Here is a 23,096-nt window from a genome sequence, read left to right as displayed (position 1 = left end):
CCTTCATGGGGGTCCCTGAGTGGGCACCTCAGCCATCACTGGGTGGTGCCAGCAGCGAAGTCCCCTCCCTGGGTACACTAGCATCTTTAGATCTCACGCCTACCATTCAGGGCCCAAGGCCGCACTGCACTGCCTGCTCCGGGTGCCCGCCCCCATCCATACCTGTGGCTGAGCAGCGCAGGGTGGCTGTGTGTCCAGCCTCTATGGTCAGCTCGGCTTCTTCAACTTGGACCTGGGGAGCCCCTGGGGCCACGGCGCCTGTGTCCACAATCACCTCCACCCGCTTCTGTGCTGTGCCCAGTGCATTCTGAGCCAGGCATACGTAGGTGCCCGCATCTGACGGTTTAGCCGATGAGATCTGGAAGAAAGCGAGGATGCTGGGTAAGTAGGCACGGATGGGCACCTGGACATTAGCCCTCAGGTCTGGCTTGCCTTTCCCTCTTCCCTCCACCCTTCCCTTCACTGTCAGGTCTCCTGTTTGGCTGCTTGAGGGCTCCTACTCAAGACATCCAGCCCATTAGTCTGCCCAACCACTTATCCATCAACCCACCTGCCCAGCCCCCATCTCTCCCCCCATTCACTTACCACACATCCATCCATCCATCCATCCGACCGTCCACCCACCCATCCACCCATGCATTCACCCACTCTTCCACCCACCCACCCATCCGCTCACCTACCCATCTACTCACCTATCTGCCCACCCACCCCTCCCTTTATCCATTCATCTACCCATCCACCCACCTATGCAGCCAACCACCCGCTCGCCCATCTACCCATCTACCTACCTACCCACCCATCCAACCATCCTTCCAGCCATTCCTTCTTCCTTCCCAGGGGAACACCTGCCTCACCTGAAACACCGTGTGGCTGTCCACGACCCCATACAGCCGCTGCTCCACGTTGGTGGGGCCACCAATCCGGGTCCAGCGAGCCGAAGAACGGGGCTCCCCAGCGCTGACACATTCCAGGGTGACGGACTTGCCTGCTTTCACCCGCACGGGGCCCTCGGGGAGCACAGACACAGTAGGGGGCCCTACCCAGAGGAACGACATTGCTAACGCATGTGCAAGGCTCTGCCCGTCACAGCCCCTGTTTCAGTAACTGCCCGGTGGGGACTCTTCCGCATCAACGTGGAAACCGAGGCCGAGAGGGAGAATGGCCAAGAGAGAGGTGTTGGCTAGAGGCAGAATTTAAACTTGGAGGTCGTGAGCTCAGAATCAGGGCTGGAAACAGGAGGCAGAGCCCACCAGGCTGACGCTGCTCACCATGCACACTGAGGTTCACGACACTCTGGGCCACGCCGTAGGCATTGGAGGCCACGCAGCGGTAAGCACCGTGGTTGCTGGGCCGGGTGCCCACAATGGTGATGATGGAGCCGTTGGGGCTGATGTGGACATTGTCTGTGGAGTTGGCATGGGGCAGGGTATGGTCAGTGAGGCTGTCCTTGTGCCTCTGTGATGACAGTAGGTGTAACTTGGCCCCACATTCCCAACCCCTCCAGCCTAGCCCACAGGGTCCCAGGTGGCAGATGGGAGTCCCTGGAGACTCCCGGGTTCAGCCCCCTCCCCATGCAGATGGGAGACAGTGAGGCCCCAGAGGGGAGGGGCCTCCTCAGCCTTGGCCCCACCCACAGCAGTGATCCCACCTTCCTAGTGGCCTCCAGGATCCTGCCCGCCTCCCCCACCCCACCAGCTCACCCTCCAGTTCTTGGTTCCGGGTTCTCCACTCCAGGCTGATAGGAGCTGCCCCGTCGTGGATGAGGCATTTGAAGCTGGCGTCTTGTCCCTGCTGCACAGTGCTGCTGGGCGGGTCGACAGAGATGACAGGGCTCCTGAGGCCTGCAGGGTGAGGCAGGCAGGGGGCTGGGCACGGGCAGGACGGCTTGGCTGGGCACCCCTGCCTCAGCTCCACAGTCTCCCCTTGGGCCCCCGCCCGCGGCATCCGCCACACTCACGGTAGGAGGACCCTGCGCTGGGAGGGATGGTGACTGTGAAGGAAGCCTCCTGCTCAGGGCTGGAGCCGCCAACAATGCGGCACACGTACTCCCCGGAGTCAGCCGGAGAGATGTGGTGCAGCCGCAGCCGGGAGCCGTGGGTCTGGGAGTGAGGAGGGAACAGCCATCATGCCAAAGTGCCTGGGGCCAGGCGAGTCCCTAAGCCCGCTGTGCCAGGGGCCAAGCTCTCCCTTGAGTCCCTGGAGCCCAGGGCCCCAGCTGGGAGGGAGGAGGGAGCTTCCTTTACCGACTCCTACATGTCCAAGCAGCCCACTTGACAGAGAAGGAAATGACCTTGGGGACAGCTCAGTGGCAGGGCCAGAACACCCAGGTCTCTCACTACCCCACTGAGCAGCTCTGCTCCCCAAACTATGGTGTCCCCTAGGGTCCCAGAGGAGGCCAGGGCTCACACAAGGTTTGGGGTGCAGAAAGCAAATGCAGATCGAACCCAGCCTGCCCTGGAATGCTCCCCATCAGGCCCCTGTACCTGGTGCCGGGCAGGGAGGCTGCCCCCACGCTTGTACCACGTGACCTGGGCGTGGGCCTGCCCGGGCACCACGCAGTTCAAGTCCAGGGTCTGTCCTTCGGCCACGTGGGAGGAGGAGGCCTCGATGTAGATGGGCTGGGCCAGTCCTGGAGCTGTGGACACAGCGGGTGGGTGAGAAGGATGAGGCTCTCGGGGACGAAGGCAGGGACTGAGGGTAGTGGCAGTGACAGGATGCCAGGGGCTCATGCTACCCAGACCCAGGGCTGGTCCCCCGTGGTTGGTGGGAGGAGCTGGAGGACCTTCACGGGGCAGAGAGCCAGAGTCCTGCTGGAGAAGCAGGGGAGAGCAAGGCCAGGAAGGGATTCCGTAAGCCTGTGTCCCAGCATCACCCACTGCTCCTGTCACTCACCAGGAATGGGGCCCGGGCTGGAGGGCTCAATTGTGACTCGGACAGAAGCCTCCAGGGTGCCTGAGCTGCTGGTCACTTGGCACGAGTACTCTCCAGAGTCAGCTGGGGACACCTGATTCAGCCTCAGCAGGGATCCGTGGACCTGGCCACCATCAGGGCAAGGGTGGGGAGAGTGAGCTGGGGGGCTGGCAGCCATGGCCTTCAGATGCCCAAGTCCTCTGCTATGTACACCCCAGGACTGTCACATACAGTTGTGAAGTCCACATCCTGTGCAGGGCGACCCTCTGAGGCCTTAGACAGTGTGGAGTACGTTGATGACATTTTGTGGTAGGAAAAAATCTAACGTTCTGAGTAATAGGTGCCTTTTTTTAATTGCACCCAGGTGCTGGGAGGCCGGGGGTGGCTCTGCTGTGCCCAGCCTGTTCCTGACCTCCTGACTCCCACTGGCCTCCTGCTGCAATTTTCCACAAACCCCGGATGTTGGAGCCACCTTCCCTCCTGGCTAGAATGAGGCAGGACTGTTGGGCAGGTGTGGGGTAGGGTGGGGAGGGCCCACATCCTGCTTTCTCCAGACCCCGTACCTGGTGCCGGGCAGGAAGGCTGCCCCCGCGCCTGTGCCACGTGACCTGGGCATGGGCCTGTCCAGGGACCACACAGTTCAGATCCAGGGTCTGCCCTTCGGCCACGTGGGAAGAGGAGGTCTCAATGCGGATGGGCGGGGCTCCGCCTGGGGCTGAGGCACAGGAAGAGCTCAGTGAGCTGGAGCTCCTCTGCCCTCAGTCCTGACCCCTGGGTACCCAGATTTTCAGACCAGGGGCCAGACCACATATGGAGAGATGGCCTCGATGCCCCCCACACACTGCGCATTCCTCTGAAGCCCGGGGCAGATGGGCTCACCTGGGGGAAATGGCACACCCCAGGCCACGACCCCACTATCTCCTGTTGTGCTTCCAACATCACCAGTGGCTGAGGCCCAGGGGCAGGCACCTCCAAGCAAATCACTCATTTTTCCCTCAAACTTGAGCAACGTGTGCCTAAGAACCCAGACTCCGGGGCCAGACTATCTGGGTTCAAGACCCAGCTCTGCCATTTAGGAGCTGTAGGACCTTCGGAGAACGACTTCACCTCTCCGTGCTTCAGTTTCCCTTCTGTAAAATGGGGAGAATAGTCACACGGACCTCAATTGTTGCGAGGAGGAAACGGGTTAAACATGTAAACAGAACAGGGCCCAGCACCCTGTAAGTGCTAGATCACATTTATTTCTCAGCAATTCCCATACTACGAGCATGTCCGCTACAGCCATGTAGTAATTATTTCACGTTTTCCTGTCAATTGATTCACTTAACAAAACCCGTAAACACTCAGCTGCGTCGTGGGCAGTGATTTCCCTGAAATCATGGTGGGTTTCATATGTGGCTGTTTTTCTCCAATACACCACCGGGAATACGAAAGGTTTTTATCAGGGCCCCCCTCCAGAGCCCCCTCATGTACCCACAGAGGTGCAGTCCCAGCCTTTAGGGAATGCATGTATCGTTGCAAGAGTTTGCGATCCCCACTTTGCGGATGAGGAAGGCGAAGCATGGAGTCCCTTTTGCAACATTTCAGAGCGTGGACAGAGACGCTGGGACTCCCACCCGCACAGGCCAGACTCCCAAGTCCAGTTTTTGGGCCCTAGACATCCCACCTGACTTGGTTCCTGACCTCTGCCTGCTGGTTCCCCAACCCTCCCCGCCAGCCGACCTCCCTTCTCCATCCTCACCAGGGACGGGAAGAGCGCTGGAGCCGGAGGCCTCGATGTTGACCAGGACTGAGGCCTCCAGGGGGCCCGAGTCGCTCACCACGTGGCACACATACTCGCCCGAGTCAGCCGGGGACACCTGGTACAGCCTCAACCGGGAGCCGTGGGCCTGAGCAGGGGCAGGATGCGGAAACAGGAGCAGAGGGAGAGAGCTGTCAGAATGCTGGAAGGCTGGGGCCAACGTCCGGCTTCTGACCTGGGTAGGCCCTGTGCCCCCAGGGACTTCCTGAGTGGATCTCGGGGGAGGGCCTCTAGCCAGGGGCCCCACATTCAGCAGCCCTCCCACCATGTCCAGCCCCCCCAACTCCCATACCTGGTGGTGAGTGGGGAGGCTGCCCCCGCGCTTCTGCCACGTGACCTGGGCATGGGCCTGTCCAGGGACCACACAGTTCAGGTCCACGGTCTGCCCTTCAGCCACGTGGGAGGAGGAGGACTCAATTCTGATGGGCACAGCACTGCCAGGGGCTACAGGCACAGAAGCAGATTTGGGAACGACTGGGTTGGTAGGAGCTTGGTAGGAGCCTCAGCCGTGGAAACCCATGGCCGAAGAAAAAATGGTAGTTAACGGCTGCTAAGCATGCAGAGCGGGGCAGGTACTGCTGGAAGCACTGTGTGTGTGAACTCATTTCATCCTCGTAGAATTCACTGGGCACCTAGTGGCTCAGCCGGTTAAGCATGTGCCTGTGGCTCAGGTCAGGATCCTGGGGTCCTCGGGTCAAGCCCTGCATTGGGCTCCCTGATGAGCGGGGAGTTGGCTTCGCCCTCTCACTCTGCCCGCCCCCCTCTGCTCCTGCTCTCTCTCACAGGTAAATAAAGTCCTTAAAATAAAATCCTCATAGGATTCATGAGCTTTCTGTGATCATGGAAATACTCTTTCATCTGTACCGCCCACTATAGCAACTGCCAGCTGCATGTAGCTACGAAGCACTCAAACGTGATGACGTGAATGTTAAACTTTGACTGTCATTGCCACGTGTGGCCGGTGGTCACCATAGTGGACAGCAACATGGGGCTGGAGTGACTGACATCCCCATGCTGCTGATGAGGAAATGAAGCCGAGGGAGGAGAGGAAGTCCCAAGTCTCTTAGTGGCGCAGGCAGGATTCGAACCCAGACATCTTGCTGCAAAGCCCTTGCCCCGGACCGCCACCCTCACGCGAGAGCTCTGACTGCTGACCCTCCAGGGAGCACTGTTCCCTGTGTCTCCTGGTCCCTTTTTGGCCTTTGTCAGACTCACCGGAGGGGCTGCCAGCGCCGGGGGAGACTGAGACCATGATGGAGGCCTCCTGGGCATCGATGTTGTTGTTGGCCCGGCACACATACTCGCCTGAGTCAGCCACAGACATGTGGTTCAGCCGCAGGCGGGAGCCATGGGCCTAGGGCACATGGGGAAGGAGAGGGAGAGGGGTTGAGGGACCAAGAAGTCAAAAGCTGGCTCAGGCCTCCTCCTGGGCCTCCCTCATCAGACCTGCTGAGGCCACCCTCTGTCTACCCAGGGCAGGAGAGAGGACTGTCCCAGGACAGCCAGCAAGGGCTTCACTTCCAGTTCTTTGCCCACAGGGTTTATCCTTGCAATACCCGTCCCGGCCACAGGGGTTCTGCCCTTGCTGGCTCGGCTCCACTCTGTACCTGGTGTTGGGCAGGAAGGCTGCCCCCACGCTTGTACCACGTGATGGTGGCCTGGGGCTGTCCGGCAACCACACAGTTCAGATCCAAAGTCTGCCCTTCGACCACTGTGGGGGACGAGGACTCGATCCTGATAGGTGGGGAGACATTGGGCACTGGAGACAGACAGGACAGGCCATACAGCCAGAGTTAGGCAACAGTGATGGCGCAAGGGCCCTATCTGCCTCCCCCTGAGCCCATTTGCCTGGACCCCCCGGCCCTGTGCCCTCTCACCATGGGAGGAGCCACTGCCCTCGATGGTAACGATGAGTGACGTCTCCTGGGAGCCACCGCCGTTGCTGACATGACACACATACTCGCCCGAGTCGGCCGGTGTCACCTGGGGGATCCGGAGGCGGGAGCCCACGATCTGCGGGGGAGCATGAGTCAGTCAGTGGGTGGGGGGCAGCATCTCCACAACTCGAGTGCTGCTGCCCCAGACTCTAGGAGCCTTGCCGCCTCGCTGGGGCTGGTTGCCACCCAAACGTCCTTCAGAACGCCCTCAGGGGCCTTCCTGAGGCTCCAGGCTGGGGCGGACAGTGCCTCTATCCTTTGTACTATTCTCGCCTGTCATCCGAGCCAAAAGCCTGCTGTGACCATCCCTGGTGACCCCATGGTGCCCTGTTGTGGTTTCTGTTACGCTGTTGTCAGGGGCTGTGTCTGCCTTGTCCCCTAGCCTGTGAGCTCCCTGAGGCCAGGCACCACCTCGTTCCACCTGGAACCCTTAGTGCCAGGCGCAGACTCGGCCAGGAGCAGATTCTCAGGGACATTCAGTGAGGGAGTAAATCATAGAATGTTCTGTTAAGATATGGGTTCCAGCTGGGGTCAGTAGGACCTACGTATCCTCAGCATTGGTCCAGGGCCCACCAAGTTAAGAATGTTCAATGTTTGCTGATTGACTAAATGACCACAGAAAAGATGCTCATAGCCCCTCTGGAATCCCGTCAGGGCCGGTGTGCCCAGTTTTTGCTCCCACTCTCCACCAATGCCTCCATACCTGGTGCCGGCTGGGCAGGCTGCCTCCCCGCTTATACCAGGTGATGGTGTGGGGGGCTTGGCTGGCCACCAGGCAGTTGAGGTCCAGGACGTGTCCATTGGCCAGGGAGGCCGAGGACGACTCGATGCGGACGGGGTACACCACACCCTGGGCTGGGAGGGCGAGACAGGAGCAGGGTGTGGGAGATGCTGAGGTTGGAGTGGTCCTAGCAGCACCCCAGCGTTTGTTATGACCCGAGATACTCACGGTGGGAGGGGCTAAGGCGCTGCTGGATGGTGACAAGGATGGAGGCTTCTTGGGTGCCCGAGCTACTCACCACGCGGCACACGTACTCCCCAGAGTCGGCTGGGGTCACCTGGGGCAGGCGCAGCCTTGAGCCATGCACCTGGGCAGGGCAGGAGAAAGTCAGGCTCAGAGTCAGGCCCTGGGGCTCCCAGGCAGGCTCCTGCTCCCTTCCCTGGCCCTGCTCCCAGCCCGGTCCAGTCAACTCGACGAGACAGGAGCTCTTCCTGGAAAGACCACCACTCATGACCAGTCAATTCCCCTGCCCCCGTGTCGGGACTGGGTCCAATGAAAAGAAGTGGGTGACCAACACTTGTTGATGTTCTGTGGGACAGGGGAGGTATGAGCCCACTTGCCAGAGGAGGACACTGAGGATCAGGGAGGTCAAATGACTTGCCCTAAAGTCACATAGCAGGCAAACTAGCAGGACATTGTCTGAACTCAGATATGCCTGAATTCAAAGCCTGTGTACTCTCCTCTGTAGTCACCAGCGTCCTTCAGGCTCCCCCTTAGTTCCCCTGCCTCCTACCTGGTGCCGAGTGGGGAGGCTGCCGCCGCGTTTGTGCCATGTGACCTGGGCATTGGCCTGCCCAGCGACCAGGCAGTTCAGATCCAGCGTCTGCCCTTCAGCCACGTGGGAGGATGACGACTCGATCCGGACAGGAGGGGTGACCCCCAGTGCTGGGGACAGAAGGCAGAGGGTCAATCCCTGGCTAGGAGTGTGCGGGGGCGGGGGGGGTGGCTGTACTGGTCTCGTGGGATCCTGCCAGTGTCTCCCACGGCTAGGCCCCTAGCCCTGCCCTACCCCCAGTACTGCTTACCGGGTACAGAGCCTACAGGCTCAATGGTCACCAGGACAGAGGCCTCCAGGGGCACCGAGCCACCCACCACGCGGCACACATACTCGCCCGAGTCAACTGGGGACACCTGGTGTAGTCTCAGCAGTGAGCCGTGGGTCTGGCCGGAATGGAGGTGAGCTCAGAGGGGGCCCTCACAGGACCCTGCACCCGTACCTGCACGCTTGCCTCACTCTCTGACCCCTGGGGCCTGGCCATCAGCTGCATCCTGCTTAGGGGGAGGCTTGTCCCAAGAGTAGGAGGTGGCCAGGAGGAGCCATGGTGAAATGGGCAAGCACTAATTCCACCTTCCATCAATTCTAAGACATGCTTTTTAATGTCTCTGAAATCAAGATGCATCTTACAGTAAATAATTTTACAATCATAAGCAGCAACTTTCTTTCCTTAGAAGTATAAAAACTTGTACGCATCTCACAATGGATAGCATCCTAAGCTGTACGGAACACAGTAATATTAACGGCAACACACGAACAACAGCTCAGCGATTTCTACCTGCCAGAGCTCTGAGCACTTCGCACAGATATTAAGTGCCTTCGCCCTGCAAACCCTGCACCCTTACAATTCTGTAAGACAGCACTTTAGACACTGAAGCTATGGCATGGAGAGGTTAAGTAACTCGTTCAAGGTCACAGACTGGTAAGTGGTGGAAGCAGCATTCAGATCTACGCTGGCCAGTCCTCGAGTCTGGGTTCTAACCATTGTACCAGACACCTGTGCAGTGGTGCCAAGGCCTTCCCTGACTCCAAGGAGCCAGCCTCTATCCAGCCCCCATCCTTGACCTGCACCACCTAGGGCCTCCCTCCCGTCCCCTTCTTGGCCTGTCCGTATTCTAGGCCTGTACCTGGTGTCGCATGGGGAGACTGCCCCCACGCTTATGCCACGTGACCTGGGCGTGGGCCTGCCCGGGCACCACGCAGTTCAAGTCCAGGGTCTGCCCTTCGGCCACGTGGGAGGAGGAGGACTCAATGCGGATGGGCTGGGAGCTGCCCGGAGCTGGGGGTAGAAGATGGTCACCAGTCAATCCGGTTCTCTACAGCTACCCCCACCCAACCTGTCTTCTGTCCCAGCCCAACCTGGTGGCCCCACTCACGGTAGGCGAAGTTGGCCCCGTGGTTCCTGGTTACTGTGACTGTAATGGAGGCCTCCATCCCATTGCTGGCCCGGCAAACGTACTCGCCTGCGTCAGCTGGCGAGGCCTGGAAGATGTACAGGCGGGAGCCGCGGACCTGGGCAGCCAGGGGCAGGGGTGTGAGAGCCTAGCAGATGCCCTTCTACCCGGCTCCTCTGAGCTGGGAACTGCCAGCCGCTCAGCTTAGGGGCCAGGACCCCCTCAACTCACTGCCCAGAGCTTGGCCAGGCCAGCCCCTCCCGCCCTCCTGCCACCGCGCACCTGGTGCCTGGCAGGGAGGCTGCCCCCACGCTTGTACCATGTGACCTGGGCATGGGCCTGCCCTGCCACCACACAGCTCAGATCCAGGGTCTGCCCCTCGGCCACCGTGGGGGATGTGGACTCGATCCTGACAGGTGGGACAGGTGCTGGGGCTGTGGGGAAAGAAGCAAAGGTAGCAGATGCCCCCCAGGAGAGAGGGCCAGAAGGATCTACCTCAGGGCCAGTCCGGCCAGGCTCTCATATGCTTGGGGGTTTGGTGGCCTGGACTTGATGTCCTCAGCCGAGCTGCCCGGAGAAGAGGGCCAGGGCAGGGGCCAAGCCTTGTAGAAGGGGGCAAGGAAGTGGGGAAGAGGGTAGTTCGGGAGAGGAAGAGGAGGCAGTTGCATGGCCAGGGAAAAGTGACTGGGAGATAGCGGGTCACCCGGAGAAGTGGAGTCGCCAGCTCTAGCGTGGGCCTCCTGTTCCCACCCTCCCAGTGGCAGGTGGGGTCACTAGGACCTCAGCCCCTCCTGCGTGCCCTGCCCTTGGCAGTTCCTCACCAGGGATGGAGCCCGCAGGGGAGCCGGCAGCCTTAATGTTGACCAGGACAGAGGTCTCCAGGGGCCCGGAGCCCAGGACCACGCGGCACACGTACTCGCCTGAGTCGGCTGGGGACACCTGGTGCAGCCGCAGCAGTGAGCCATGGGTCTGAGTGCAAACAGGGAGGGTTGGAAGGCGGCCAGAGGCATCCTATCCACCCCTCCAGTGGGCTGGTCCTGGGGACTGCTGTACCTGGTGCCGAGCGGGGAGGCTGCCCCCGCGCCTGTGCCACGTGACCTGGGCGTGGGCCTGCCCGGGCACCACGCAGTTCAGGTCCAGGGTCTGCCCTTCCGCCACATGGGAAGAGGAGGACTCGATGCGGATGGGCTGGTAGCTGCCCGGAGGGGCTCCTCCAGGAACTGGTACAGAGGAACTAGTAAGGGACCTGGGCTCCTGAGCCCCAGTCCCAGAGCCCTGGGGCAGAGCACCCTGGGACAGGACCGGGCCCTAGCGCGGGAAGGCAGATGGGAGGCCTTTTCTAAGGCTAGGACCATGCTTTTCTACCTCAGCACAGTCAGGCCCCTGCTTCCCTCATCCACCTCCAACTTCGAATTCAAGGCCCATTTGCCCACCTGTGACTCCCTGATCTGTGATGAGCTGCCACGGCCTGTGGGCAACCAAAGCCCTTCAGTGCCCAGGCTGGGCCAACAGACACGGACAAAAACGCTACAACTCTCTTCTAGACGGCGTTTATCATCTGCTCACGCCACAGGGTAGTGCTACCGTTCCCATTTCACAGATGAAGGAACTGAGCCCTAAAACGTGACATAACTTAGTTCAAGGCTGATAAAAGGTGGAGGGAGGATTTAAACCCAGGTCAGCCTGACTCCCAACTCAGTTTAATCCTGACTGGTGCTTCCTGACAAAATCTGAAACAGCAACCTCACCGTGAGGCCCCAGGTAAGCCAGACCGACCTCACCCTCACCCTCTGTCCCCTCACATCCCCAAAGCCGGCCTAGAGTGCCCCCTCTTGCCCTGATGTTACTGAAGAGACCAGAGGCACCTTCCCTGGGAGCAGTGGGGAGATCCTAGGGCTCGGTCCCTGCCTGGCCCCGCTCGGCCCCTCACCTGGGGTGTAGCTAGGGCCTGAGTTGGTGCTGTGGAAGACAGAGACGACGATGGAGGCCTCCTTGGGGCCTGACTCATTCTCCACTCGGCACACATATTCTCCAGAATCAGCTGGTGAAACCTGGGGAATCCGTAACCGGGAGCCGTGCACCTGGGACAGGGTGGGACAGAAAGGTGTGTGGACGGGAGGGGACCGTAGTCACCACTCCCTCTGAGCCTTGGTGAGTCATTCATCAAGCTCTCCTTGGCTCTGCTCCAAGCTGCCCCATGACAGAAGCTGGAGAGGGAGGGAAATCAGGGTTGATGGTTGCCTGTGGAGAGCATCGAATCCCCCCCAGGGCCCCTGCCACAGGCTCGGGGACCCCCGTACCTGGCTGTGGGGAGGGAGACTGCCTCCTCGCTTGTACCATGTGATGGAGGCGTGGGCCAGCCCTGCCACCACACAGTTGAGGTCCAGTGTCTGGCCTTCAGTCACGGATGGTGACGAGGACTCAATTCTGACCGGTGGGGAGCTGGCACCTGAGGCTGGGGCCAGAGGCGAATGGAGTCGGCCTTGGGAGCCCTCCCTGAGCTTTCCCCTCCCCACTGCTTCAGTCCCCAGAGGCCCCGCACCTGGAAGGACAACCACTTGGATCCTGGCCTGTGCAGTGCCTGCAGGGCTGGTGGCCACGCAGAGGTAGAAGCCGGCGTCAGCCGCCGTGATGGCCGGGATGAGCAGTGTGGCGATGTCTGTGCGCTCGGACCGGGCCTGCCGCACAGTGAGAAGGGTCAGCTGCCCAAGGGGGCGAGGCAGCCTGGCGAGGGCTAGCCAGCGAGGATGGGTAGGGGGCACGAAACGTAGAGGCAAGCACAGAGCCAATACCGGGGCTCAGTTGGACACAGAGGGCAGAGCCGGGTGGCAAAGCAAGAGGCCGACAGGGGCTACCTGCTCAGGTACACCGGACAGGAGGCCTGAGCAGGCTGTCATTCTGGATGTGAGGAAAACCAGGAGGGGAGGAGACGGGGAAGGAAGTGGAGGCAGGAAGGCGGGAAGCAAAGGTGGCAGGTGCTGGAACCCTGCTGAGCCTGAGGGCCTGGCCCAGACAGCTCTCCTCACCTGTGGGGGGAGGCTGCCCCCTTCCTTCCTCCAGGTGATGGTGGCGCTGGGCACACCCGCAGCCCTGCAGTACAGCCTCACAGTGCGGCCTTCGTACACCTGAGTCCTCTCTGGACTCACCTGGACCCTGGGCCCGCTGCCCCCTGTGCACGGAACCCCGTGAAAACAGCCCTCTGGACGGTCCGGGTGCTCCCAAGCTCCGCCCTCAGCCCTGTCCCCTCACCGTGCACGTGGAGCACGGCCCTGGCCACGTGCTGCCCGGCGCTGTTATGGGCACGACACAGGTACTGGGCTTGATCCGAGGGCTCGACAGCTGGCAGGCGCAGGATGCCGCCGTGGATCTGTGCCTTCTGAGGGAGCTGGCCCCCAGGGCCCCCTGATGGAGAGGGGGTGGTCAGCACCCCCAGGGACTGGCATAGCCAGGCCTGCCGGCTTGCAGACCCCACAGCCTCCAGTCCTGCCCCTGCCTCCCCACCCATCCAGGAGTGGCAGGCCCCGAGGGCAGTCCTGACACGGCTTCACCTGTCCACTCGAGGGTGGGTGCGGGGTTCCCGGTGGCGCTGCAGCGGAACTCGGCCAGCTGCCCGGGCTGCACGGTGAGCTGCGGTGGGTGGATGGAGACCACGGGGGCGGACGGGGTACCCGAGGCTGATGGAGGAGGTGGGGGGGATGCAGTCAGGGTGGGGAGTATCCCCCTTGCTGCTGCTCTCTCTGCTTCTGCTCTAGCCCCCTGTGGCTGTCTGTTCACAGAGTGGCCACAGGAAGCTTTGAAAATGTCCATGGGATCGTCATACTTCCCCACTTCAGGCCCGTCCATGGCTCCCAGGAGCTTTTAGGATAAAATCTGAACTCCCTGCTGTGACCCACCTTTGCTCACAGCTTCAAGTACGTCACCTACAACCCCCACTTTAAAAAAATTATTTACTTATTTATTTGAGAAAGAGAGAGAGTGTGTGCACAAGTGGTCAGGGGAGAAGCAGACTCCCCTGTCAAGCAGGGAGCCAGACACGGGCTCTCTCCCGGGACTTTGGGATCATGACCTGAGCGGAAGGCAGACCGACTGAGCCACCCCGGAGCCCCTCACCTACCCCCTTCCATAGCTCCAGCTACACCAGCCCTGACAGTGCTCAAACACATCAAAATGCTCCTGCTTCAGGGCCTTTGCACATGCTGCTTCCTCCGCCAAGAACACTCTGCCAGCTCTTCAAGTGGCTGAACACCTTGTTTTCCTTCAGCTCTCGGCCCAGCTGTCACTTCCTCAGAGAGGCCCAGCCTGACCACCCCACGGAGAGTAGCCACCCTCCTCCCACCTCACTGTATAGTCCTATCCCAGCCCTCATTGCCATGTGGAATTACCCTGCTTGCTCATTTGTTCCCAGACTTACTGCATCTCTATCACTACATGTAGTGTGGGAGGGCAGAGCTCCTGTCTGTCCCCTCCCCCTTTTCTTCCATCTAGCCGGGACCTAGCACTCCGGAGATGTTCACAAACTGCCAGCTGAATAAAGACATGCTCGCTAGTCCTGGTGGGCATGGGAGAAGGCTGCAGGGGGATGGGCCAGTCATGGCAATGACCTGTGTACCTTGCACATGCAGTGTGGCTGTGCCCTGGTCCATGGCGAACATGTTGGAGCCGGTGCACACGTAAGTGCCCGCGTCACTTGGCTGGACGTTGCGAATGGTCAGGATGCCGTTGAAGTCCATGGCCCTGGCTGGCAGCTTCCCGTTGTGCAGGCGGGTCCAAACGAGGGTGTAAGCTGGAGACTGTGGGCGGGGCCAGGAGGATGGACGGCAGGTCAGGGCAGACGCCGGAAGGCGGAGCCTCCCTCCCTGAGGTCCGTGCCCAGCTCTGCCCACCTTGCTTTTGGCCGTGCAGATGAAGGTGACGTCGGCTCCAGGGCGCACGCTCTGGCTGCGTTGCTCCTCCACGGTCACCGTGATGGGCTTGCTTGGAGCCTCTGTGGGGACAGGAGGCCCCCCATGAGCTGGGAGCTGGCCGGGCTTTTGTCCTGTGGCTGCTTTCTCTCTCTCCATCACCCTGTCTGGGAGGGGATTCCCTCCCAGGCTGGCTTCCATTCTACTGCGTTCCCTGGTTCCTCCCTCCCTCATCCTGGCTTGACCCCGTGGTCCACCTTCTTCCTGCTGGCACTGAGCCGCCGCGGGCTGTGCTCTGACAGCCTCTTGCCACGAGCCCACCTGGCTCCACGTCAGGATCACCGACCACAAAACCGCTCTCAACACTTCACTCCAACTGGCCTCCTCTGTCCGGTGGGAGTTTCCGTCCTCCCCAACAATTTCGCACCTCCTCCCAACCTCTCCACACGCATGCACCCTCTTCCACATCCTCGGCTAAGGGCTTCGATTCACACTTGCTGAGGAAATCGAAACTACCAGGCAGTTATCTATCAGGTAGATAGTCATCTACCAGGCAGATGACTTCGCTCATCTTCCCAAACCTACCCATCCTCGCTCTGCCTCGTCCCTGCAGGATGAGACCCTCCCCTCCCCTCCTGTCCAGCACCATCCTGTCTTTCCACCCCCTGAAGGGCTTCCCCCAGAGGCTCTCTTGCTACAGCAGTCCCTCCTCTCTCTCGATCATTCTAGAATTTCCTACTTTCGAAAACACTGCCACGACTTCACACTCTTTTCAGCTACTGCCTTATTTCGTGGCCTTCCTTCAGAGCCAAGACTCTTGACACGATTGTCTACGTTCGCCTCTATTCTTTGTCTTTCTCTCATCTGGTTTCTACCCTTCCTCTCCATTGAAAGTGGCTCTTGTCAAAGCATGACCTTCAAGGGTCACTGCTCTGCTCACCTCTGACTTCCCCAGGGCAGCCGGTGAGGCCAACCGTGCCTTCCCGGAAGCCCCCTCCCCACGACCCCAAGCATACCACGTCCCTCTGCTCTCTTCCTATCTCACTGGCTGCAACTGCTTCACCTGTTTCGCTGTCCTCTCTCTTCAACTTGACATGTTTGAGCTGGAGCTCCTTGGGGCTTCGTAGGCCCTGTCCTTGAGCCATACTCTCGCTGGGTAATTCCATTCTGTTCCATGGCTTTCAACACCTTCTCTGTGCCAAGGGTTCTTGAACTCATTTCTCTGCGGGGACCTCTTTCCTGAATTCCAGGCTTCCATCCCCAAATGCCTGCCTGATATACCTGCTTAGATGTTTTCTCAAATCCACCAAACTTCAACAAGTCCAAAACCAACCCTGTGATGCCCTCTGACCTGTCTGTGGTAAGTGCTGCTGGCACCCTGCTTATGTCCCCTTGCCATGTCACTTCAGAGCCCACCTGCCTGACTTCTGCCAGCTGCTGCACCGTTATGCCCAAGGTCAGTCTCAGACCACTGGAGACTCCTGCGCCCCCCAACCCCCGAGGTAGTGCAGAACACAGGGGACCTGGTGCTCCTAGACGAGGCCTCGATCAATCGAACCTGGGGGGCAGGGTGACGCCAAGGTGCACAGCTTATTCTAGAGTTTTCCAGAATTTCAGCCCATGGTGGGAATGTGCTCGGTCACATGCCCTTTATGGGATCCTTCTCTTTCCTACCTCGCCTCACCTCCCAAATAAACTACCGGCATGTACATGCTCATCCCAGACTCAGCTTTGGGGGAGCCCCAGTGAAAACGCTCTCCTGCTAAGCCTACTCCATCTCAGTACAAGGCACCTCATTGCCTATCTGCTAGAAGCCACAGCCCTGGGCATCAATCTAGCCTTTCTTTCTCTCTCATTGACCACAACCAAATCCTGCCAGTTCTGTCCCTAAAACTAGCCTCTACTCCATCATCTGTCCATCTCCATGGCCAGCACCCCCGTCCAAGTACCACCACCCCCCCACTGTGTCTACAGTCCAGCCGCACAGGGCCTAGGGATGCGGGGAACAAGGACTCACCGGTGACCAGCAGCTCTGCCCGGCTGCTGTTGGCGTGATGGAGATTACGACAGGTGCAGATGTAGACGCCGGCATCCGAGGGCTGAACACTGGGGAAGTGGAGCTCAGAGCCTGGTGGGGAGCGGATGGGAGCTCGTAAGGGCAGAGGCACCGCCTCTCCCACCCGGCCTTGTGTGTAAGGACAGGATCCCAGCAAACAGGCCTGTACCTCCCCTCCCATTGGGGTAGCTCACAGGGCCGAGGGGCCCAGGGTCCTGGGTACCTTGATGTCGCTGCTGGGTGCTGCTAGGCATGGGACGCCCATCCTCACGGGACCAGTAGAAGTAGTGGGGTGAGCTCCCGCTGACCTGGCACCGCAGGGAGTGGGAGCCGCCTTGGGGTACTATGCTCCGAGCTGGATGCACCTTGACCACCAGTGGTGCTGCAACTGCTAGAGGCAGGACAGGAGAGGCCATTCAGGCAGGAGGCTCCCGGCTCGAGCCATTGTGTCATGTCTGTCTCCCCAAAGACTGGCATGCCCCATCTTTAGCCCTGTCTCCCTGGACACAGCAGCTCTCAAACTCCCCAGGCTCACTGCCTTGCCCATCCCCCTCTCCTGGGCCCCTGATCCCACTTACCTTGTGGCAGGCACCGGCCCCCCCGCACGTTGGGGTTACCCACGTAACCTGGGGCACATCTGTAAGGAGGAACAAAGCTCAGCTCTGTCAGGCCCCAGGCCCCAGGGGACTTGGTGCCTCACAGTGGACTTGGGGAGCCAGAAGCCTGTGGGGGTGTGCCCAGTGGGGGGTGGGGAAGCTCGCAACTCTGGAGGGACTTTAGAGACTGAAGAGGCCCCAACACAGGGCCTCACTGAGCTGAGAAAGGGGAGCACAGGGCAATGTCAGCAGATTGGATAACGGGGCTAATGAGGCCTTTATCCTCCAGGAAAACATTCATTCAACACCCATTTGTTAAGCAACTACAATGCTAGGTTATGAAAATACGACAGTGAACATGATGAAGCTTTCGCTTCTACAGAACTCAGTTGTGGGGAAACCAGCACAGGAACTATGTAGACGAGAGTGAGGGACACAGATGGGGGGCACTGACCAGCCTGAAAACCAAGAGGCTCCCCGAGGATGGCACTGCTGAGTTGTTCTATTCCTCTGGAGCAGACAGTACTCCAGAGAACGCCCCACTGCCCATAATGATGTGTTTGTATGACTACTTGCTGTCCCGTCCTCCGCAACAGGTGGTAGGCAACCTGAAGCCTGGGACTGAATCTGTTCCGTTCACTTATCTCCAACACTTCAGTACGCCACACGGTATACAGTAGATGCTCAATAAAAATGTGCTGAATAGTGAATGAAGCCGAGCTCTGAAGGCTACACCGGAGTTAGCCAGAAAGGGAAGAATGTTCCAGGTAGAGGGAACAGCACGTGGAAAGCCCTGAACATCAAGAAGTCAAGAGGTTAAGCCCACCTATAGTAGGTTTGGGTGTCAAAACTGGCAGGAGCTTGGGCATGGCCCGAGGACAATGGAGACTCCTGGAAGGGCTTTGGGCAGGGGAGAGATGTGATCCTGGCAGGGACCTGCCAGAGCCACAGCATCCAGGGCTCTCCCTTAGAAGTCTACCATAGACTGCCTCCCCGTCCCCGCCGCTCCTCCATTCATCCTGTTTGCAAACTTACTGCTCACAGTACTGGCCTGTGTAGCCAGGTTCGCAGGCCGTGCAGCGATACCCACCAGCCCCCAGGCTCTCACAGGTGCGGGAGAACCTGGGACAGAGGAGGCAGAGGTCAGGCCCCAGGATGCCCACTCTCCACCCCACATCCTCTGCACTCCCCCCCGCCCAGGGAGGGCACCCACATGTTCTCAGGGTTGGTGAGTGGGCAGGCACAGGGCTGGCAGTCCTCCGGTGTCCCAGCTGTGGCATCTCCGTAGTAGCCAGGCGCACACAGCTCGCAGAACTCCCCAGCGGCGTGGTGTTGGCACTGCTACAAGGCACAAGAGTCTCGGCTGTTCGCTGTTTGGCAACGTTTACCAAAAACTGTACAATTTCGTAATTCCCGGATTTGGAAGTGCCATGTTTGCGAGTTTTTTTTTTTTTTTTTAAGATTTTACTTATTTATTTGACACAGAGAGTAAGGGAGAGAGACAGAGAGCAAGCACAAGCAGGGGGAGCTTCCGGCAGGGCAGAAGCAGGCTTCCCGCTGAGCAGGGAACCCAACGTGGGGCTTGATCCTAGGACCCTGGAATCATGATCCGAGCTGAAAGGCAGCTGCTTAACCCACTGAGCCACTGAGGCACCCCGTTTGTGAGCCTATCTTAGAGCAATAAGAATGGCAGCAAGCTGTCACTGCAGGGTGTTCATCTAGTGGGGTTTAGAACGGCCAAATGCCAGAAACAAAAATGAACAGGGAACTGGATGGATGAAAATGAACATCCACCCCCACAGCTATCCAAAAGGATGATATCAATATATCACTGTAGGTTCACTATATTGGAATTTAAATTAAAAATTTAATCAAAAAAATTTTTAAAAGATTTATTTATTTGAGAGAGAGAAAGAGTGTGCACATGAGCCTACATGAGCAATGAGAGGGCCAGGTGGCAGGGAGACAGAGAATCCCAAGTAAGCTCCCACACTGAGCATAGAGCCCAACAGGGGGCTCAATCCCATGACCCCGAGATCATGATCTGAGCTGAAACCAAGAGTTGGGCATTCAACTGACTGAACCACCCAGGTGCCCCAATACAAATTTTTTAAAAAAGGATGATGTTGATTGTACTTTTTTCTTCTTAAAAAATCTTCTTTACTGGGGTGCCTGGGTGGCTCAGTCAGTTAAGTGTCTGCTCAGGTCATGATCCTAGGGTCCTGGGATCCAGTCCCACATCGGATCCCTGCTCAGTGAGGAACCTGCTTCTCCCTCTCCCTCTGCTGCTCCCCCTGCTTGTGCTCAATCTCTCTCTGTCAAATAAATAAATAAAATTCTTTTAAAAAAAGATTTTATTATTATTAACATATAATGTATTATTAGCCCCAGGGGTACAGGTCTGTGAATCGCCAGGTTTACACACTTCACAGCACTCACCATAGCACATACCCTCCCCAGTGTCCATAACCCCACCACCCTCTCCCTACCCTCCACCCTCCCAGCAACCCTCAGTTTGTTTCATGAGATTAAGAGTCTCTTACGGTTTGTCTGCCTCCCGATAATAAAAAATATATATAATAAAATAGAAGATTTTCTTTATTTACTTGAGAGAGTGAATGAGAGTGAACAAGAGAGAAAACAGGAGCAGGGGGAGGAGCAGAGGGAGGAGCAGACTCCCTTGATTGCACTCTACATTCTTCTACCCAAACACCTGTGATGTCAGAGAAAAGTAAAGGTATACACCTGGGTAGGTGGGGCAGAGCTTTGTAATTCATGCTTCTTCATAAAAATATGTGTGGGTTTTATGTTCTCCAATGAGATTCATGTTTGTTTTATTAACAGAGCCTGCTGTTTGCTCTGTGTTTAGCTGGGGGTCTGTCAAACACCCAGTCCTTGACCCTGGTGGGTGGGGGGCTCTACACACAGACACAGACAGACACACAGATACACAGACACACACAGACACACAGACACACACACACACACACACACACACCACCCTGAAAAGTTCCCAGACAAGTAACAGTTTAATGATCTGGAAAGACACACAGACACACACACACCACCCTGAAAAGTTCCCAGACAAGTAACAGTTTAATGATCTGGAAAGACGTTCATGAACTTGTAAGCAAAAAAGCTGATCATCAAACACAATGAAGCTATGTTTACTTGTAAAAGAAAAGACATATTGGTATGTGTAAATATCTGCCCAGAAAAAGAACGAAAGAGTTCTACCCGCACTAATGCGGACAGTGATTACCTCCAGGTGGTAGGATTATAGGGCATTTTTACTTTCTTTTTGGCTTGTCTCTGTAGCCTGATGCTTCCACAGAGAACGAGTGTCACTCTAGTGAGAGGACAGAGCAGGAAGCAAAGTTTTCTTTATAGAGAAAATGTTATTCCCCCTTCTGGGCACACCCCCCCACCCCATAGACTGCTGGTCCAAGGCCTACTTGCCCAAGCCTGCCCCTCCCTGCCTCCCAGGCAGGCCCTGTGCCCCACCCAGGCCCAGACAAACTGATCCCTGCCCCCAGTATGGCTTACCGAGCAGGCCCCCGTCTCTGGGTGGCACAGGTCTGAGTGGCCGTTGCATTCACACAGCTCACAGTGGCCGAGGTAGAGCCCACTGCCAGTGCGTGTGTAGCCCGGGGCACAGTCCTGGGAAGAGAGGAGGGCTGGTCTCTATCTCCACTGTGGTCCCATCTGGAGCCTAAAGACCAGAATCCTCTCCCTCCTGTGGCTCTCCAGTCTAGACTCCCATTGGCTCTAGGCTGGGAAATCCCGGGCCCAGCTCCTCTCCCCGACAGCATCCTCTCTCCGGAACCTCCCTCTCTCTCCTTGTGTTCACTTTCTCAACACTCGGAAGCTGGGACTCTATCTGTCCCCATCCTGCCTGGCACCTCCACTCGGGGAGTTACTGACGTCCCAGTTCACCCTAACAGGGAACATATATCCATTTGCCCTTCTGGTTCCTGAAAATTCTGGCAGGGTCTCTCCTGAAAAACTTAACTCTTTGGTGAAAACACAAGGTTCCGGAGGCCCGGATTTGGAGGTCTTCACCTTCACCTTTATACTCAGTAAATAAAGTGAAAGAGGCAGCACCCATATGATCGGGGATGTTTTTACCCATTCTAAGTGAGTAATCATGGGTTCTGAAAACAAAGAATTTCTATTCATTACCCCTCCTTTGAAACCCCTCCAGGCCCTCCGTCTCCAACCATTTCAAAGGGATGTTTAGAAATCTGTGTTGCTTCGCTGCTGAAAATGTGCACATGGGATTCTGCTGCTCTCCCCAGGGCTTCTCCTTCAAAATGTGTTAAATTTTCTCACTTCAAAGGATATGAAGTTCGTATATTTGGATTTGAAAGTTCTTGTGGCCACAGCAAAGGTGCACAGATGTGAAAAGGAGGAGACGTGTACTTTCCATTGGGGAGTTACTGAGTCCGGGTGCTGGCTGGTCCCACACTTGACCTCTGGGCCGCCCACCTGACACTGCAGCTCTGCCCACTCCCCTCCCTCCATCTCCCTCCTTCTGTTCCAAGCTCACTCATCCAGCGTGGACCAGTCACGTGCTACATGCCTAGAAATGCCGCACGGTCTCCATGCAAAGCATGGGGATGCTCTTGGGTTCTCTGCAACTGACAGGCCTCTGTTCCACCCACCCCCCTGCCCTCCCTCTAAATAGGACTCCACTGGGGTCATGTGCCAGGCCAGAGGAATTTTCCTGAGGCCCAGCACAGATCATAGCACTCCCTTCACATTTTGGCATTCCCTACTGAACAGAGCCTTGTTCTGGGCTAAGGAAGTGGCCCCAACCCCCCAACCCCCCACTTTCTGGGGGGGAGGGTCCCTTCTGCATTGTAGGCTACATCGCCATACATTCCTCCTTCTGAGCTTCTGCTATGTGCACCGTCCTGCCCATAACCCTACCCAGCGCCACACTGTTTACCTCCTTGAGGCTTGTCTATGCTCTGCTTTGGCCAAGGGTAATTTGTATCTGGTACTGTCTCCCTGTCTCTGGGGGGCACCTTGGGAGCAAGAGCTGGGTCTCAGCCTTGGCCGAGTGTAGCTGGAAGCCCTTGGGTAAGCCACTCACCCTTCAGAGCCTCTATTCAAAAAGAATCTGTTCAAAGGGGATAATTCCACATTTCTCAGGGGTGTCCGGAAGAATAAAAGAGACACCACGCAGGACATGACCGTTATGGCAGCCATCACAGGCCACGGAAATGCCAGTTGGCCAGCTTGCTGACCCAGCTGGACTAGAGCAGAGGCGCCCGCGCTGGCCACACTCACTTGGCAGGATAAACCAACGTAGCCCGGGGGACAGCGGCATTCCTCCACCTCCAGGGCGCGGGGTCCTGCTGAGGGCCCGGGCTGGGCCACCTCCAGGCTGACAGAGCTGATGCTGGCTGCCAGTGGCATTGAGGAGAACGTGGCCCGGATCAGGAGCTCATCCAGGTCGGCCAGTGCCATCAGGAGATGCTCCCGTGTGGCTGGCTGCCCGTCAGGCCGGCGCCAGAATTCCTGGGGGGGTGGGGTGGGGGACAACAGCAAGAGTGGGTGAGGGGTTTTGGACTTTGTGGGCTAGTCCCGCAGCACCCCCTACCCGAATCCCTGGCCTCCAGGCACTGGCTGGGGATAGGCAGGGGTAGCTGGCATCAGGGCCGGGCTCCAAAGCAGGGTGAGCGGTAGGGGAGGGTCAGCCAGGATGTGGTTGGGCGTCCCTCACCTCTCGGAGAGTGATCTCGAAGCTCTTCCTCTCGGAGCCTTGCAGAGCTGGCTGGGAAGCCACCAGCATGATGTTGTTGCCCTGGGGAGACAGCAGCAGGATTGGGAGGGGAACCAAGGGGCTCTAAGGGACAGAGAGGTCCTCTGCCAGTCCCAGCCTCTCCGTAATACCAGCCTCCCAGCTCTCTGATTTCCCAAGCTCATGTGCCCAAAGG

At 58.3% G+C, this 23,096-nt stretch overlaps 1 protein-coding gene across 1 annotated transcript in view; it reads right to left on the bottom strand.

Annotated features, from left to right (window-relative positions):
* HSPG2 (heparan sulfate proteoglycan 2) overlaps positions 1-23,096 on the bottom strand; it is a 98,400-nt gene that overhangs the window by 12,798 nt on the left and 62,506 nt on the right. The window contains exons 35-72 of the mRNA XM_080802982.1: positions 22,883-22,963; positions 22,447-22,677; positions 20,698-20,811; positions 18,365-18,492; positions 18,187-18,273; positions 17,134-17,192; positions 16,779-16,946; positions 16,517-16,627; positions 14,482-14,582; positions 14,208-14,388; positions 13,147-13,272; positions 12,848-13,000; positions 12,625-12,767; positions 12,141-12,276; positions 11,899-12,053; positions 11,529-11,679; positions 10,652-10,818; positions 10,420-10,567; positions 9,881-10,032; positions 9,581-9,716; positions 9,332-9,483; positions 8,455-8,590; positions 8,163-8,314; positions 7,598-7,736; positions 7,352-7,503; positions 6,589-6,724; positions 6,319-6,470; positions 5,927-6,065; positions 5,004-5,155; positions 4,652-4,799; positions 3,474-3,625; positions 2,893-3,034; positions 2,484-2,635; positions 1,958-2,099; positions 1,701-1,841; positions 1,269-1,403; positions 855-1,036; positions 163-358 (exon numbers count right to left, since the gene is read on the bottom strand). Of these exons, the coding sequence (XP_080659108.1) occupies positions 163-358; positions 855-1,036; positions 1,269-1,403; positions 1,701-1,841; positions 1,958-2,099; positions 2,484-2,635; positions 2,893-3,034; positions 3,474-3,625; positions 4,652-4,799; positions 5,004-5,155; positions 5,927-6,065; positions 6,319-6,470; positions 6,589-6,724; positions 7,352-7,503; positions 7,598-7,736; positions 8,163-8,314; positions 8,455-8,590; positions 9,332-9,483; positions 9,581-9,716; positions 9,881-10,032; positions 10,420-10,567; positions 10,652-10,818; positions 11,529-11,679; positions 11,899-12,053; positions 12,141-12,276; positions 12,625-12,767; positions 12,848-13,000; positions 13,147-13,272; positions 14,208-14,388; positions 14,482-14,582; positions 16,517-16,627; positions 16,779-16,946; positions 17,134-17,192; positions 18,187-18,273; positions 18,365-18,492; positions 20,698-20,811; positions 22,447-22,677; positions 22,883-22,963 (5,428 nt within the window). The remainder of the gene's footprint in view (positions 1-162; positions 359-854; positions 1,037-1,268; positions 1,404-1,700; positions 1,842-1,957; positions 2,100-2,483; positions 2,636-2,892; positions 3,035-3,473; positions 3,626-4,651; positions 4,800-5,003; positions 5,156-5,926; positions 6,066-6,318; positions 6,471-6,588; positions 6,725-7,351; positions 7,504-7,597; positions 7,737-8,162; positions 8,315-8,454; positions 8,591-9,331; positions 9,484-9,580; positions 9,717-9,880; positions 10,033-10,419; positions 10,568-10,651; positions 10,819-11,528; positions 11,680-11,898; positions 12,054-12,140; positions 12,277-12,624; positions 12,768-12,847; positions 13,001-13,146; positions 13,273-14,207; positions 14,389-14,481; positions 14,583-16,516; positions 16,628-16,778; positions 16,947-17,133; positions 17,193-18,186; positions 18,274-18,364; positions 18,493-20,697; positions 20,812-22,446; positions 22,678-22,882; positions 22,964-23,096) is intronic.

The sequence above is a fragment of the Martes martes genome (assembly GCF_963455335.1).
Source record: "Martes martes genome assembly, chromosome: 4".
Classification (NCBI taxonomy): Eukaryota; Metazoa; Chordata; class Mammalia; order Carnivora; family Mustelidae; genus Martes; species Martes martes.
Note: the sequence above shows the minus strand (reverse complement) of the source record. Positions and strands in the feature narration are given on the sequence as shown.